The sequence below is a fragment of the Zootoca vivipara genome, chromosome 6 (assembly GCF_963506605.1).
Source record: "Zootoca vivipara chromosome 6, rZooViv1.1, whole genome shotgun sequence".
NCBI classification, from domain to species: domain Eukaryota; kingdom Metazoa; phylum Chordata; class Lepidosauria; order Squamata; family Lacertidae; genus Zootoca; species Zootoca vivipara.
In genome coordinates this window covers 77,644,671-77,655,842 of record NC_083281.1, presented here as the reverse complement: position 1 = coordinate 77,655,842, position 11,172 = coordinate 77,644,671, and the positions used below count along the sequence as shown (strand labels likewise).

The window sequence follows — 11,172 nt, the reverse complement described above, 5'->3', positions numbered from 1 at the left end:
TTGGGTGTATTCAGAAGGATACAATGCAAGGTTTTTAAGAACCTTTGTTGTGGAAAAATGGGAAATTAGTACGGGAAATGACATGTCGAAGGGAGAAGGGGCCCGAATTTGGAGGGATGTGGCCTAGTATATGATTGGTGTAAATATGCAAGAGAACCTTTACAAAATAAATATTGGTATTTGAGGCTTCTATACAGTTGAAAGGTATGTATAACATATAATGCGACTGTGCTTTGTTGCAAATTCCCACTCCCTCACAGCGAGTCCCTAATCTAAGCTCACAAACTGCTGTCCACCCCTTAGATTTCAAAGATCTACATACACAAACCTTCCACTGATTTAAAAAGAAATCCATTTCCATAAAATGGAAGGTGCCTGCTTGAGATTATGGTGGCCAGAGATGAAGGAGGTCAAAGGCCACTGAAATTTTTAAAGAGTTTGATAGCAGATGAAACTTTTGCTTTCATCGATGATCACTGAACATTTGAGGAGGGAGAGCACAGTTGAAGAAAAGGCACGTTTTGTTGCAGATCCCTCTTGTGTTTCTCTGCCTACCAAACATGCCATCGCATATATTGCTATGGTCACTTCCAGACAGCCTGTTTATATTCATCCTTACGGAGTGATGGAATTGCACAAAGTTTGCAGAAGTTGATTAGGCAACATCAATCAACCCTTTATCAAATATTCATTCCGATTTGTCTACAGGGAAGCTTTGTGACATTGCACCAATCTACTGTTATCCCAAAGTTCCCAGAGCAGTTGCCTATCACACAAATTTCGGGGGGGGGGGGACAAGTTTCTTACACAACAGTGCCAAGCCAGTTTTATGTTGTGAACCGCCCCAAGATCTACAGATGAAGGGCGGCATACAGATTTAACAAACAAATAATAATAATAATAATAATAATAATAATAAATAATAATTTATTATTTATACCCCGCCCATCTGGCCGGGTTCCCCCAGCCACTCTGGGCGGCTTCCAACAAAACAGAAATTCTAAAATACAGAGATCCATCAAACATTAAAATACAGAAATCCATCAAACATTAAAAGCTTCCCTAAACAGGGCTGCCTTGAGATGCCTTCTAAAGGTCTGGTAATTGTTGTTCTCTTTGACCTCTAGTGGGAGGGCATTCCACAGGGTGGGTGCCACTACCGAGAAGGCCCTCTGCCTGGTTCCCTGTAACTTGGCTTCTCGTAGTGAGGGAACCGCCAGAAGGCCCTCGGAGCTGGACCTCAGTGTCCGGGCAGAACGATGGGGGTGGAGACGCTCCTTCAGGTATACCGGACCGAGGCCGTTTAGGGATTTAAAGGTCAACACCAACACTTTGAATTGTGCTTTGAATAAATAATAACTGTGCCACCTGAAACTGCGGGTGACTGAATCGCACCATAAAATTGCAACAGTCTGGGCAACATCCTATGACAGGCACAGGATCCGACCTTCTTTGGCATCTGCTCCCCAGAGTTGGGGAAGTCACACCTGTTCCCCCCCCCCACCGCTTTCACTCATGTTGTTTATGGACAGGAGTGAGCCAGCGGTCAGTCACACAAAGCAAGTGGATTTACATCATTAGGAAATACAGGATCTGAACAGGAGTGCCAGGCCTAATGAGCACCACAACACATCTCTGGTAGGTCTTGCCCCCATGAAGCAGGAGGGTGTGATGCAGAGCCGGGGGGGGGGCATGGCTTGGGAGAGTACCAAGATAGGGAGCCATGGAAAGCTGCCTTTGCCCACCCATTCCTGACCTGACACTCTCCAGACCTGGTTTAGAGTGAATAAATGGCTATGTTGCAAGTGAATAAATGGTTATGTTGCAATAAATCGGTTACCCTTTTTAAGTTACTGCAAGGCTTAAATAGGTACACCTCTGGAATTTGCCTCTCACACAGCTGCATACTTATTGCATTTCAGCACACATTTAAAACGCTCTCACAATTGTTTTTTCCAAACTTGGGAGGTCCAACACAAAATGCAGTGATCTCCTCCCCCTATTACAATGCAATTGGCAGTCCAGCCCTCCACATGTTTACTCAGGAGTAATTCTCGCTGAGTTCAAAGGGACTTACTTCCTAATCAGTAACCCTAAGGGTCCTGCTTTGATTTAAAGCTGTCAACTTCCTCCCGTTTCTGTCTGTTGCAATACAGGCAGGCAGCATTGCCATTTTGGAACAGGTAACTGGGTAGACATTTGGAAGAATTTCATTCAGTTAAGACATAGCTATCCTGTTTCTCCATCCCCCAGAGGATGCCTAAAGCATATTTTTTATAACTAATTTTTTTAAAAAACGTGATGAAAACACAGATATCCAATAAAACAGAAGGAATGCAATCAATGGGCTTAAAACCCAGTAACTGCTGTTCTTGCTCAGTTTCTATTTGCATGGGCTCAGACTCTTGTGCATTGAAACCACCACCACCCTGCCTTGAACATGCCCACATTTCATTGGGCACCCATTGCTAGCCCCTCCTGTCGCATGCCAGCCAAAATAAGTGCTCTCCTTAGAGATAGAGCTCTCAGGACTGAATTTTTTGAAATCATGTCACTAGATGGCAGCACTTACCTGTAATCACATCAGTGCAGGTGAGATGGAACATATTAAACTGCAGAATTGTCACCTGAAGAATTCCCAAATAAGGAACATATTGTGAGACCCTAAGAAAACAACATATTGCCTGTGTCACCAAAGCCAAACCCCACCTGGAGGCCTGTGTCCAGTTCTGGGCATCCCCGTTTAAGAATTCTTCTTCTCCTCCTTCTTCTTCTTGTCTTCCAGGAACATGCTCTTAACACTCACAGTCCGTAAGTGACTGTGGAGGCCAATTCTGGATCCACACATTCTTCCACAGTGGAGACATAGGTTTCTGGGTGGGAGTTGATCACGGTGAGGGTTTGCCAAGCATGCCTTCCTCTTAGCTTGTTTCTCCTTTTCACCTTGGGTTTGTGCTTCTTCAAAGTCCATGACACCTTTGGTAAAGGGTGTTCTCCAATTGGAGAGCTCGCAGGCCAGTGTTTCCCAGTTAATAGTGCTTATACTACATTTTTTAAAGATTTGCCTTGATAGCATCTTTAAACTTCTTGTTGTCCACCAGTATTTCACTTTCCATTCTTGAGTTGGGAATAGAATAGTTGCTTTGGAAGATGATAATCAGGTATCCGAACAACATGACCAGTCCAATGATGTTGATGTTGAGGAAACGTTGCTTCAAAACTAGTGGTCTTTGCTTCTTCCAGGACACTGACATTAATTTGCTTTTCTTCCCAAGTGAAGCAGAGGTTGGATGCCTATCTGTCAGGGATTCTTTAGCCAAAACCATACCAATGGGACTAGCCAGGTTTTTTGCCCCAGGCGAAGCCCCCAGAGGGGTGCCATTGAGGCTCCCAGACTGTGTGTGTGTGTCTACAGAAATGCATGTGGGTGCTGTGGTCTAAACCACTGAGCCTAGGGCTTGCCGATCGGAAGGTTGGCGGTTTGAATCTCTGCGACTGGGTGAGGTCTCGTTGCTTGGTCCCACCTTCTGGTTTCGCCAGAAGCAGCTTAGTCATGCTGGCCACAATGCCCCGGAAAAACTGTCTGCGGACAAACGTCAGCTCCCTCGGCCAGTAAAGCGAGAATAGCACCGTAACCCCAGAGTCATTTGTGACTGGACTTAACTGTCAGGGGTCCTTTATCTTTACCTTTTGTTTGCCAAACTAGGTCTTTGACCCGGGTGGAACAACTCCTAGTTTCATCCCTTCTTTAGCTAAATGATTTCTGCATTGCAGGGGTTTGGACTAGGTGTGCATTATCTATCTATCTATCTATCTATCTATCTATTTATTTATTTATTGGAAGTGTTTATAGCCTACTCTTTATTGAATGTTTTCAATCCCAGAGCAGGGAACATAATAAAAATGAAGAGAGAAAAGTGATATACTGTACATGTATTTCAATTGTTTTTAAAAGCACTTAATATATCTATCTATCTATCTATCTATCTATCTATCTATCTATGTGGTGTACAATGTAAATATAACAGTGAACGTTCTCACTAAAACAAAAATGCAAAACGCAAACAATACAACAGTAGTATAAGGAAAGCATGTTAAAAACCAATAAAAACAGGAGCTCCAGGTATTCAGACAAATCAAAACCTGGGCATTGGTTTTAGTGAAAGGGTAGAGATGTAGATGGTGAAGTCAGAAGGGAGCTGAATGCCTGCAGCACTGAACACTGGCTGTTGCAAGGGCAGTTCACAGCAAGCACAGACTGCAACATCCTGTTGTTCCTTTCCACGTGCTATGCTGTGAGCAATACTTAAACATTGTCGTCACAGGGGTTCACCCCCAAGTCCCAGATCTGATCCCTGACATCTCAGGGTCTGGGATGCTACTAGAGCTGGAAGGGATTCAGAGGGTCATCCTGCAATGCAGGAATCTCAACGAAGGCATTCGTGACAGGTGGCCACCCTGGCTTGGCAACCTCAATCGTGAACTACAAAAACAGCCCCCCTGGATCAGGGCAAAGGTTGCCCACCTAAGTCCAGCAAACTGCTTCTCACAGTGACCAACCAGCTGCCCGTTACGGGAAGCCAGCAAGCAGGTGCTGAGCGCACCAGCAGCAACAACTCTCCTGGCACTGAGCATCCCCCAGCAGCTGATACACGTGGAACGTATGAAGGAAGCCGACCCGGAAGTTGCGCCTTCGACCTCCACAGGTGATGAGTCTAAATTTCCCCTCCGCGTGAGTCTACGGGCTGCCGAGTCCCCGCCCATCAGGACGGCCGTTGGACGGCGCGCGGGGGAAAGAGGAGAGAGGCTGCCGTTGCCGCCGCCGCCGCGCAGGCGCAGAAGGCGCTGCTGTGAGGCGGCCGCCGGAGAGGCCTGGCGCGCTGGGCGCCGGTGTGGGCGATGCTGCAGATGCGGGACTCGGTGGAAGGCGTCGGGCCGGGCTCCTGCGAGGGCTCCTGCGGGGCGGCGCTGCTGGTGCCCGCGGCCGAGGCCGACGTGCCCTTCACACCGACGGGAGAGCTGTCGCCCTCCGCCTCGCTGTTGGCGCAGGCGCCGCCCAGGCAGACCCTGCGGCCCCTCAGCGTCCGAAACCCCACCCGCGGGGGCCGCCTCAAGGAGTACTTCGTCTTCCGGGTGAGGAGGGGGGAGGGAGCGGCGGAGGCCACGCCCACCTGTCTCGCGCCCGGGCGCTCCTCTGCGGGTAGACTGCCCCTGTGGCTGGAGGCTCTCTTTGAAGGAGGGAGGGAGAGGAGAGAGAAACGGGCACGCGATTCTGGGCGCGGTTAGGGGGATATTCTAGTGGGAAACCGTGGCTTGGAGACTCTGGAGCGGGAGCGGAAGAGGATCGCCGAATCGTAGAGTTGGAAGGGACCCTGAAGGTCATTCAGTCTAACCCCCGTGCAATGCAGGAACACGCAGCTGTCCCACACGGGGATCGAGCCTGCGCCCTTGGTATCCTCAGCACCGTGCTCCAACCAGCTGAGCTATCCAAGGGCACAAAGTTTTGGAGTTTCAGTGCAGTTTTCCTCCATAATTTTGGATGTTAGGAGGGGGATGCTCGGTGGAGTGGGGATTGTTAGACTGCAGTTATGGAGAGAAGAGGGCAGAGAGAAATTTACTTTTGAAAGGAAAATATATTTGGGTAGGCCGCCCCTGTGGCTGGAGGCTCTTGTTTGGGAGGGCAGAAGAGAGGAGACCACATAATTTTGGGTCGAAACAAAAAATAAAAAAAATCCTTCCAGTAGCACCTTAGAGACCAACTAAGTTTGTCATATGTATGAGCTTTCGTGTGCATGCAAACTTCTTCAGATACACTGAAACAGAAATCACCAGACCCTTATGCAGGGGTCCCCAGACTTTCTGCGCGGCGGGCCGGTGCCCGCCGCGCCGACCGCGCGGTGGGCCGGAGGGCAGGGGAGTGCGCGCGCAGCGGGCCGGAGGGCGGGGGAGTGCGCGCCCGTGCGCATGCGCACACGGGCGGGAAAAAAATCGCCAAAAATCGCTTGTGCGCATGCGTATGGGCCTCCCCCGACCCGGAAGTGCACCAGAAATGACCTCTTCCGGGTCGGGAGAGGCCCATACGCATGCGCACAAATGATTTTCGGCGATTTTTTGCCGATTTTTTAGATCGTCGCTGCGCCGCGCGCCGTGAGAGCGGGCGGCGGCAGCGGGCGGCGGGAGTCGTCGCGGGCCGGATTGGAAGGCCGATTGGGCCGCATCCGGCCCGGGGGCCGTAGTTTGGGGACCCCTGCCCTTATGTATAGTCAGTGGGGAGGGGTACTTCTCAGAAGGGTGGTGGGAATGGGTGATTGGCTGATAGGAGTGGTAAACTTATTGACGACTGTTAACGACTGTTAAAGACTGCAATTGGTCTTGTAGGAAAAAGCAATGGGTGAGATGGCTAAAGAAAGCTTTATCATGTATAATGAGATAAGAATCCAATGTCCTTATTCAGACCAGGTCTCTCTAATTTTGGGTGGTGAGGAATATTTAGCAGAGTAGACTGCAACTGTGGTGAGAAGAAAGACAAGAGAAGGAAATTAATTTTCAAGGGAAAGAAAGCCATTCTAGGGGCAGACTGATCTGGAAAGCAGACAGGAGAAGGGACCCCTGACCAATAGGTCCAGTCGTGACCGACTCTGGGGTTGCGGCACTCGCTTTACTGGCCGAGGGAGCCGGTGTACAGCTTCTGGGTCATGTGGCCAGCATGACAAAGCCGCTTCTGGCGAACCAGAGCAGCACATGGAAACACATTTTACCTTCCCGCTATAGCGGTACCTATTTATCTACTTGCACTTTGAGGTGCTTTCGAACTGCTAGGTTGGCAGGAGCTGGGACCGAGCAACGGGAGCTCACCCCGTCGCAGGGATTCGAACCGCCGACCTTCTGATCGGCAAGGCGTGTAATTTTTTTGGTGGTGGGGGGGAAATATCCTGGGGTAGACTGCAATTGTGTATGGAGGCTCTGTTAGGGGTGAGAAGATGTTAATATTACTCTAACTGGGAGAAATTTATTTCCTTTTTGTTTTTATTTAGCCAGGAACAATAGAGCAGGCAGTGAACGAGATACGAGTGGTGGTGATGCCAACTGAAGATGGAGAAGTGCAGAGTGTATGGCTGCTGACTGAGTAAGTAGCAGATCTGATATGCAGTTTCAGTGCAGTTTCCATCCTTTCATTCTTTCCAACAAAACAGGTGAAACTTAGGAGTGGTGGTTCAATTAACATCAGAAAAGCTAGCCAAACTGCATGCAGAAGATCTTGTGATCTGGCAGGAGCAGTCTTTACAAAGTTCTTGACTCCAACCTCTTTAAAAGAAGCACTTGACCATGCCACCCCCAGGGCTCCCAAAAGCAGGGTGAGATGTAAACAGAATGACCAGGCGCAGGAACCAGACTGACTTGTTTTAATCCAGGCAGTAAGGCAGGGGTGGGAAACCACAAGCCCAGAGGCCAAAGGTGACTCTGCGGGCCTCTCCATTTGACCCTCAGGACTCCCACAAGCCCCGCTCCTTGCATGTTCTTGCCTTGCTAGAATTTTTATTGAACTAAGATCCAGCTTCTTTGCCTGTCTGCAAGAAGGATGGACAGGGGTAGAATACCCAGACCTATTGACTTTTGCAGAGCTGGAATGTATGGTTCAAAGATAAGGATCATATCCATTGCTCTGCCCACTTTTGCCTCTGCCCTAGAAGGTGCAAGGGTGAAAGCATGTCAAAGTGCAAGTAGATAAATAGGTACCGCTCCGGCGGGAAGGTAAACGGTGTTTCCGTGCGCTACTCTGGTTCACCAGAAGCGGCTTAGTCATGCTAGCCACATGACCCAGAAGCTGTACACCGGCTCCCTCTGCCAGTAAAGCGAGATGAGTGCCAATAACCCCAGAGTCGTCCGCGACTGGACCTAATGGTCAGGGGTCCCTTTACCTTTACGGTGAATTATCATTCTATACTTCTTGATTTCAGGATTAGCTAATCATGCCACAAACCTTTTAGTGTGTATCTAATTGCAGTAAAAATAGACTTTCGATTTAAACTCGGACGGGCATGCGTACAAATTATTTATTTCTTAAAAGCCCTCCTCAGTTTATCATCTGTGTTAAGTTTAGGGAGATAAACCATGCTAACTCATCTTTATTTTTTCCCCTTTCCAGAATTGATCACTGGAACAATGAGAAGGAGCGCTTGGTTCTCATTACTGATTGGTCCCTTTTGATCTGTAAATATGACTTCATCAGCCTGCAGTGCCAGCAAGTGACTAGAATATCACTTAATGCCGTTGATACAATTTCCATTGGAGAATTTGAGTTTCCTCCTAAATCACTGAACAAGTGGGTTCTGGTTCTGTTTCCTGTTCTTTGTCTTGCCTATCTTGTAAATCCCACCACATTAAAGAAGACTTGCAGTTGTTAGCTCCTGTCTTCCAGTAGATATGGACTATAGAAGCTTTTTGCTTAAGCTTCTAGCTTCCGGATCTCCATTTAAGCTCCTCATGCACCTTTAATTACTACAAAAACTATCAGGTTTCACAGTGTAACATATTTTTATATAGGTTGTGTGTCATTGCTTTCCCATAACACAGTTTAAATGGTTGCAGGGTTCACAGAAACTGCATGACTGAAGGGGGAGCTTGAGTGAGCATACAATCTTTTCCCTTTTTCAGACGAGAAGGCTTTGGAATCAGAGTCCAGTGGGATAAACAAAGCCGTGCCTCCTTCATAAATAGATGGAACCCATGGTCCACAAATGTGCCATATGCCACCTTCACAGAACATCCGATGGCTGATGCTGATGAAAAGATTGCATCTCTTTGTCAAGTAAGGTGTTGCCATATGTGCATTCTTTGGGTAACTTTAGTCGAGGTCAAGTTCTTTAGGTAGAAGTCACAACAGAACTTTAATATGGTGGTACGTCTAGTTACGAACTTAATTCATTCCAGAGGTCCTTTCTTAACCTGAAACTGTTCTTAACTAGAGGCATGCTTTCACTAATGGGGCCTCTTGCTGCCGCTGTGCCGCTGGCACACGATTTCCGTTCTCATCCTGGGGCAAAGTTCTCAACTCAAGGTAACTCTTCCAGTTTAGTAACCTGAAGTGTTTGTAACCTGAGGCGTTTGTAACTCGAGGTACCACTGTACATAAGACAGACCAGCATCCTACACTTTGTCCTTTCTGAGGGTTTGATGGAAGTGTAAAGGCTTGATTTGGAGGAGAAAGGGCTGGGGTTGATTTTAGCTGCTTTAATATTGTTCTCCAATGCTACTGACTCCTCCACTTGCCTTTTAAAAAATAATGTGTCTTCTCTTTGGTTTTCTTAGCACAAAATCCACACATCTAAGCATACATGCAAAGGACAGTTGTTTGGTTTACTTCCAAGAAAGGTAGACAAGAGTTTGCAGTATAGACAACTTGATGCCAACTGAAAGGTCTTGAGACTTTCAAATAAATAAATTTGTAGGTACATCTAAGGTTCTGGACCCATCCGGTGAGGGTCGTTCTTTTATACTGCAGATACACTTGCTATGCCAACAAACTGCTCTTGAGAGTCACCATGCTTTCCAAAGTAACTTGCCATATGGCATGGAGGGATGCTGTTTGAGAAACAAGCCCTATTCCAAAGTACATTGGCTGTGCTAATTGTATGGCTTCTTACATCGTTCTGTTATGGACTTAGAATGAAACCTGTTATTTCATGGCATACTTCTGGTGAGGGGTTTAAAAAAAGTGCTTAGTTGTACACGGATACAGAAGTTCTGCAGTGTTGGTTTACTGACTATCGTGACATCAGTATAATTAACAGGTATGGTTTGTGTTTGTTTTTTAAGTTGGAGAACTTCAAAACTCAACTGATCCAAGCTGTGAAGAAGGCCCACAAGGAGTGCCCTCTGCCTGGGAGGGCAAATGGAGTTCTGCTGCTGGAGCGCCCTCTTCTCATTGAGACCTATGTGGGATTGATGTCTTTCATCAATAATGAGGCCAAGTTGGGCTATTCAATGACAAGAGGCAAAATTGGATTTTAAAAGTCTGCTTCCAAAAAAAGGGTGGAGAGAGCACTGCCTATCAAGTCCCTGGAAGAAAAAAGAGAGAGAGAGACGAACAAATAGGAGTTTCCAGCTCATCTAATAGAAGTCTTGCTTGTCATAAAATTCATTTGGTGAGTCAAATAAATATTCCAGTGAAAAGTTCTTTCCCTCTGTCAGTGTGTCTCAAGTAAGCCACCTGCATATTTTGAAGCATGGTTTCATTTTTAACTTTTGCAAGTGTCCTATTTACATATGCTTGAGGTTCTGTTTTGCAGGGATAAAAGTTCTCTCTCTTGATTTAAAGAGAGCACCTGTCGGTTTGACAGGTTGTGAACTGTTTTGGTAATGTGATTATTTTGTCGGAACCCAAGTTATTTTCTGTTTATCTTTGGAGACTGCACATTTGAGTGGAAATGTGGTTGAGTGATGGTAGTTGCCTTTAATAACCTTCTATAGTCAGATGCAAATGCATCTAGCTACAGCTTCTCGTTGCAGTCAGATATCCAAAGAAGTCTCACTGTGAACACACAAGCAGCAGTGTCTGATTTTTATATTAACTTTTGCCACATGGGATCAAGTTTTTTTATCTTACAGGAAAAGGGAATTTTTGATTAGCTTTCTACTTTGTTTTAATCTAAACTAGATGAATAGCACCAAAGTACCTCTCTAATAAGAGGGCTAGGAGAAAAGACTATGGACATTTCCTTAAAACTAGACAAACCTGTATCTCTTAAAAGTCAAGTATATAGAGACTTTCTGCTCTATTGCATGAATAATGTTCTCTGGCTGGGATCCAAAGGGCCATGTGAGGTTTGTGCATAAGGATTTATCGGAAACGCCTCATACCCTTCCTCCAAAAAGGTATCCCAAAAGGTCAAGGATCTTTCCAAGTGGCATTCCATGAGATAAGATGCTGCCAGAAGGGAGGAAATAGCAACCATGCCAGCCCTCCCAGTGTCTGCACATAAGCTTTGGCTCCTGGCCTGTGTCACCTTTGCTGGTTGAATCTTTCTATGCTTACTGAAAGTTTGTCACTAATATGCAAGAAATCCCGCTTTGTTACTGGTAATCCAATGTTTTATAGCGCTTACTTCTCTCTGAACCATTTTTTTTCTCTCTCTGAAAATTTGTGTCAAAATATATGGTGCTGGAATGGAA

The 11,172-nt window shown here is 46.6% G+C and overlaps 1 protein-coding gene across 1 annotated transcript; it reads left to right on the top strand.

Moving 5' to 3' along the window:
- Nucleotides 1-4,820: 4,820 nt before the first annotated feature.
- Nucleotides 4,821-10,795, top strand: TPRG1L (tumor protein p63 regulated 1 like). Its single transcript, XM_035117823.2, has 5 exons — nt 4,821-5,133; nt 7,035-7,126; nt 8,147-8,323; nt 8,656-8,809; nt 9,817-10,795. The coding sequence occupies exons 1-5, from the start codon at nt 4,900-4,902 to the stop codon at nt 10,009-10,011; spliced, it is 852 nt and encodes a 283-aa protein (XP_034973714.1). The 5' UTR covers nt 4,821-4,899; the 3' UTR covers nt 10,012-10,795.
- The last annotated feature ends 377 nt before the right edge of the window (nt 10,796-11,172 follow it).

Bases quoted from the DNA above. Each gene is read 5' to 3' on its own strand.
- TPRG1L (XM_035117823.2), top strand. From the start codon at position 4,900: ATGCTGCAGATGCGGGACTCGGTGGAAGGCGTCGGGCCGGGCTCCTGC. The intron at 7,127-8,146 runs GTAAGTAGCAGA...TCCCCTTTCCAG, and splicing joins AGTGTATGGCTGCTGACTGA to AATTGATCACTGGAACAATG. The intron at 8,324-8,655 runs GTGGGTTCTGGT...TCCCTTTTTCAG, and splicing joins CCTCCTAAATCACTGAACAA to ACGAGAAGGCTTTGGAATCA.